This window comes from Emys orbicularis, chromosome 1 (assembly GCF_028017835.1).
Source record: "Emys orbicularis isolate rEmyOrb1 chromosome 1, rEmyOrb1.hap1, whole genome shotgun sequence".
In the NCBI taxonomy this organism is placed as follows: Eukaryota; Metazoa; Chordata; order Testudines; family Emydidae; genus Emys; species Emys orbicularis.
In genome coordinates this window covers 316298190-316304255 of record NC_088683.1, presented here as the reverse complement: position 1 = coordinate 316304255, position 6066 = coordinate 316298190, and the positions used below count along the sequence as shown (strand labels likewise).

Sequence of the window (6066 nt, the reverse complement as noted above, 5' to 3'; positions counted from 1 at the left end):
TGCCACACGGCCCGGTGCCGAGGGGGATAGGACGTTGAAGAGGGAGTCCGACGGTCCCTCCATCTCCTCGGCTTGTAGCTGAAGGCTGGAAGCCACCCGCTTCAGCAAGTCCTGGTGTGCCTTGAAGTCCTCCTGCGGGACCAAAGGCGGCGGTGCCACAATCGCGTCGTCTGGTGCCGGAGATGCGGCACGCGCGGAGTCGGGCACCACGATTGGCGCCGGGGCATTGAGACCCAGGTCGGAATCCGGATGCAGGTCTGCCGAGTCTTGGCCCATCGACTTGTCCCGTGGGCGACCCGACGAGGCCGATGGGGCTTGGGACGCTCCAGCGACCGAATGGGCCCCGGGCTGGTTCGTTATCTGCTGCCACGGCACCCACTGGCACCATTGTCCCTGCCACGGGATTCCGTAGCCTTGGGCTTGCTGGGTACCGGGAGGTACAGCGAGTCCCTGTGGGGACGCACGGCCCGAGGACAGGAAGGGGACCGAGGCCGAGGTGGCTGAAGAGCGCTCGGTGCCACAGGAACGATGGTAGCGGTGCCTGTGTTGGCGTCTCCCTCGCGATCTGGACCTCGAAGACGAGGAATGGTACCCTCTCGACGAGCTGCTTCGGTAGCGGTAACGACTGTGCGAAGCGTGGTGCCTTGACGCTGAGGTACCACGTGGAGAGCCTCTGCCGCGGTGCCCGGTCGAGCGGGAGCTGGAGCGTGAATGACAACGCCTATCGCGTCGAGATCTGCTCCGGTACTCGCGTCGGGCCGGGGAGCATTCCCGGCGCCTCTCCTGGTGCCTGCGCTCACTGGCTGGCGGGGTAGGAGGGGCCTGCGGTTCCTGTCTCGGCAGTGGGACAGAGGGTCTGGGAGGCGTTGACGGTGGCCGGGAGTCGCTTGACGAGCGGCCACTGTGCGTCGAGCGGTGCGGAGAGCGACCTTTGGAGCAAGAGCCACTGCTCACCGAAGAAGCCGGACGGTCCCCTAACGGGGGCTTACCCCGAGACCTGGGGGTCGTGCTCGGCTGCGAGCTCGGCACGAGCAAAGACATAAGGTCCTTTGCCGCCTGCACTGCCTCCGGCGTCGATGGCATCCGTACCAGGGATGTCTGGGTCGACTGCACCGGGCTGCTCCGCTCCACTCGAGTCGGAGGTCTTAAGCCTGGGGGGGACCGAGGGCTGCCCAGCGCGGGACCAGCCTCCCCCTTATCCTTGTCACGAGGCCGAGCTCTTCCCCTGTTTTTTGGTGGGAGAGCGGTGCCTGCTGGTCGAAGGGGCCTCGCTGCGTACCGACGACGCGGCGGCCGGTGCCGAGTCCGATCTGCGCACCGGGGTCGGAGCCAACGCCGACTCCATCAGGAGAGCTCTAAGTCTGAAGTCCCTCTCCTTTTTAATCCTTGGTTTGAACAACCTATAGATTTTGCAGCGGTCGCTAATATGAGTCTCACCCAGGCAGCAAAGACACTTAGCATGGGGGTCGCTCCAGGAGTCGCATGACTTGAAGCCTGGAGCACGGGGCATGCCCCGGGTCCAAGCTAATGTTGAGAAAACGATCCAACGAACAGTACCGCTAGAGAAGAGAAGGCTGCAGTGAAGCTGGAGCACAAGTTCCGACTACCTTCACTGGCGGCAAGAAGGAACTGAGGGTGGGGGGAGAGCGCACGTCCCCTTATAGTGCGCTATAGCGGCGCCACTCTAGGGGTCACACTGGTGCTCCCCCACTACGGGTACTGCTAAGGGAAAAACTTGCGGCACCGGTGCACGTGGCGAGCATGCACACCTACTGTGGAATACACAGGAGCAATCACTCAAAGAAGAACCATCTTTTTGTTCTGTGTTTGCACAGCGCCTAGCACAATGGGCCATGAGTGGGGTTCCTTTTATCTGAAGCGCCAAAGAAAAGGAGGTGCCTTTCATGGTTCTGGTTGTGGTCCAGCTCAGTGTGAAGAATATGGCTGCTGCTAAAGGGCCTCCTGTGGTAAAAGTAGCATTTTGTGAAATGTTTATACAGTTGTATCAGACCATATAGTTTGCACTAGCAATTATTTCTACTTTACAAAGTCCTATTGAAATTAATAGAACACTTGGACTTTTGATTTGGATAATGAGTTTGTACAGTAGAAGTATTATAAGGCAATATTTTTTGAAGAGACATAATACCAACTGAGCATATGGTAGCTGCTGCCACATCATGGGATAACAATATCAATCCGTGAACTGTTGTATAGCTAGCCTAAAAATCAAAAGAAACTAAGGACACAAATATAGAGTCTATTCTGTGAGGTATATTTTTAAAGGAGAGTATCAGAGGGGTAGCCATGTTAGTCTGGATCTGTAAAAAGTGACAAAGAGTCCTGTGACACCTTATAGACTAACAGACATATTGGAGCATGCATCTGACGAAGTGGGTATTCACCCACGAAAGCTTATGCTCCAATATGTCTGTTAGTCTATAAGGTGCCACAGGACTCTTTGTTGCTTTTTAAAGGAGAGAATATTCAAATCCAACATTTGCAAGCAAAACTCACATGAGCTCACGGTTACCTGTTTTCCACATGCAAGGGCACTTACATGTTGTAGGGGCAACTTAGGAGCTTTAGAAAATGTGTCTGTAAACGTTTGGTTTTTACTCAGCTCACAGAAACAGGGAAATCCATCAGCCATCCATGGTTAATTCCACCTTTGTTATGTACTTCCTGGGATCCAGTATATAAGATAATTCTATGTTCTGGGATCCCCGAACACAGGACAATATAAACTGTAAAACCTACCACAACAAGATGAATTTAAGAATGGAATGGCTACCTTATTGTAGTGTATTCAAAAGTTTCCATGGGTCTTTCTTTAGTTTGTAGTGTACATTTTTATATTTATTCTATCTTAATAATATAGGACACCAATCGCTGATTAAAAAGAAACATACTGTTTAATTTTAAAAATACTCATTTTGACTAAGACAATAAATCACTTGTCATTTATGAAAAATACTATCAGGTTTCTATTATATATTTGAATGTCTAAGTATTTTTGTATAAAATCATCCATTAGGTTCCCCAAAACTCTGTGATGATCCAGAAAACCTCTGTTAGGTTTGCCTTTCAAATATTCCAAGCAGATTGTCATATTTTTCTAATATTTAGAAGGATTTTTTTCTGAAGTAATCTTGCTCTTAGCAAATGCAGTTGTAATACGAAGGCAGAAGCTAATGAGCAATTGTATATTGAAGTGCATAGTTTGTCCACATTTGGAAAAAGCAGATGTTTGGAGAAATAATAGCTGGTACTGATTGTGGTTTCTTTCGGAATAAACAGTCATAAAATTGTAGCAAGCCATAAACATTTTGTTTACTATAAGAAAGGAAACATTTTATACAACCCAATTTTTTTGCAAATTAAATTGTAACAATGTCATCAGTAGGGTCATAACTCTATGGGGGATGGGGAAGTATAATTAAATAACCAAATAGGAAAATTATTCATAATGTACAGTTATTAACACTCTTTCAATAAATAAATGATATATTATGTTTTAATTTATTTCCATAACATTTGAAGCAAATCAAATTTCTACCCATTTAAATAATTGTATTGACAGAAATTGCTTATGGATTATTATGCTGCCCATTATCTTTAAGGAACTAAAAAAGTTAAGTAAAGGCTTACAAGATTAAGCTACTTTTTATTTGCATAGAAAAATATTTATCATAGGAGTCAACTATCATATGAGAGAAATTGCATTTGTTTTAATTGAAAAAAGATAGCTAAAAAGTTTCTGTGGGTTATTGCAACAGTACAAGAATACAAGATGCTTCCATTTATTAAAAAATGTAAAACAAATTGTCAAAGCTAAAGCAGGCTACAAAACAGAAGGTTCCTCTATTGTCTTTCCCTCACCTAATTATGTTACAAGTTCATGTGCCTTGGTTGTTGAATACTATAAAGTGTAATTCTATACTTTCTAATATAACTTTTAAAACATCCTGCCCAAAAAAGCACTATGCAAAATATATATATTTGTATATGCTCACTCCCACTCGCATCACAACCTCGTTGTTACATAATCATCCTGAACAACTGTCTCTTCGTTCATCTCCGAGTCACTGGTAATGTCCAACTTCTTGTCCAGCAAATCCTCTGGTGTGGGGGGGTCTGAGTCCTGTACCTCTGTCTTCTCGGTTTCCACAGCACAATCATTCTCCTCATGCTGTGAATCCAAAGTCTCACTGTTGGTTTGCTTATTGTTTGTTAGCATGCACTTTTCACTGAGACCTTGGACGCTTAATTCACAGTTCATGACCAATTTTTCCCCTTCCAGTTCAGTAGTTTTCTCGCATTGTTCGTCCACCTGTTGTTGTGAAACTTCTTCAGACACAGAGTATATTTTATTTGCACTCACTTCCAGGGAGCTTGTTTTTGATCGTCTATGAAATAATCCAAAGCTTTTTATGTCTGTTACAAAGTTCACCCTTTTTTGTTTCTCCTTTATGGGCTCGGACACCATCAGTGCAGCTCCATTGCTTATGTTATGTGGTTCAGAGGCTATAGCAGCTGATCTTGGATGAATCAGTGTAGTTATGTCAAAAAGGCTGAAGTTCTTTTTCTTTACTTTCTCCTTTCCTCCACTCGCACAGTTTTCATCAGTCTCTAACAAAGAAGAGGCTTCTTTGTTGATTTTTGAAGTTTGCAAATTAGAAAGTCTGTTTCCTTTCAACAAACCCAGGACTTCAAAACGAAAGCTGGAAATATCTTGCTTTAACTCCTAAAAAGTTAGGAAGATATAGGAAGCATTTAAAACTTGGGAATCTGTTTTGGTTTTGTTTGGTTTTCTCTTTGTAATAAAGAACAACACCTGAATGTTTTAGCAAATGTGTTCATTTGTAAATATATAGTATTATGGATGTTAATTTTTCTCTGACATCTTCTAAGTGCTTTGCAAATGCTTCTGATCAGTCCTCACAATTCCCATGGAAGGCAGAGAAGCGAATATTAATACTTCCCAGAGGAAAGCCTGAGAGCTTATGTAAAGTGCCCAAGACCCCTTGTCCAAATCACTGACAGTGCTAGGATGAGACCTCTGGCTGTCTTACCTCCCATATCTATGTTTGGCTCACTAGACTGTGCTACTCCTATAGAGGCAGAGCATTTTCACTGCTATTCCTTAACCCACTGAATGTTATTACCCTTTACAAGGTGCACTAGCTTCCAGGTGGATGGCCCCAGGAACTGTGTGTTTTAAGGATTTGGGAGTTCAGGAAGTGGTGCTAGTGGGTGAACTGGGGAGAGTCTGTGAGAGTGGAAAGGCACAGTCGTGAACCTAAGAGGTGTGGTGGGTGAGGTCATCCTCTCTCCCATTAGCTTCATCAAGATCTGCTGAATTTAATCTTTGATTTAAAAACAAGGAGGGAGTGGGGGGTCTGTGACCCGAAGAGCCCCTCAATGCCAACTGCCAAAATTTACAGACACAGGATGACTGGCTAGTTTAAAGAAGCTTCCAGCCTTTTGGTTTAGAAAGTTTTAATAGCTGAATTTTGTAGTTTGACACCCAGTGACACTAAGAACATTATTTCTTCTGAAGTCCACAGTTTGAGGAACCAGGACCAGTATAACCTCATCACCCTTCCAAGATCAGGTCATCATCAAATGATCTTTCCTCACTTTAGCACTTAACTGCCAGCATCATATTAGCCCTGATACACATAATCTCCAACACACTGTTGTCATAACACGTATCTAAGAGATATCATGTAAGGTATCACATGTAAACTGGTGACACGGTTGTCCCAAAAATCCTTGTGTGATGTATGAATGGGATGTGTACAAACAGTTATGTATGTGTGCTGGAAATGTGTTCTTAAAATGTGTTTCAGAGGCAATGCACAAATCAGGCCTGCTCTGGACACAAGAGTGTGGATTCCTCTGTCTGACCAGCTTGATTACAGAGGACAGTGAAAGTACATTTACATATAAGGTAAACCAAGCAATCAAACTAACAAGCAATGGAAGAAAGCGCTTAGTGAACTCTCCAGAGTTTCGAGTCTACACTGAAGTAAGTCTGCCTGGCTTTTGAGACAAAGACAA

The 6066-nt window shown here is 45.1% G+C and overlaps 1 protein-coding gene across 6 annotated transcripts in view; it reads right to left on the bottom strand.

The window, feature by feature from the left end:
- Positions 1 to 4027: 4027 nt before the first annotated feature.
- The window catches only part of TRPC4 (transient receptor potential cation channel subfamily C member 4), a 131590-nt gene continuing 129551 nt past the window's right edge, over positions 4028 to 6066 (bottom strand). For 3 of the 6 annotated variants that reach the window (XM_065404373.1, XM_065404366.1, XM_065404404.1), the window contains one exon: positions 4028 to 4747. In XM_065404373.1, coding sequence (XP_065260445.1) covers positions 4028 to 4747 — 720 coding nt within the window. The remainder of the gene's footprint in view (positions 4748 to 6066) is intronic. The other 3 variants (XM_065404381.1, XM_065404397.1, XM_065404388.1) reach the window with 2 other exon arrangements.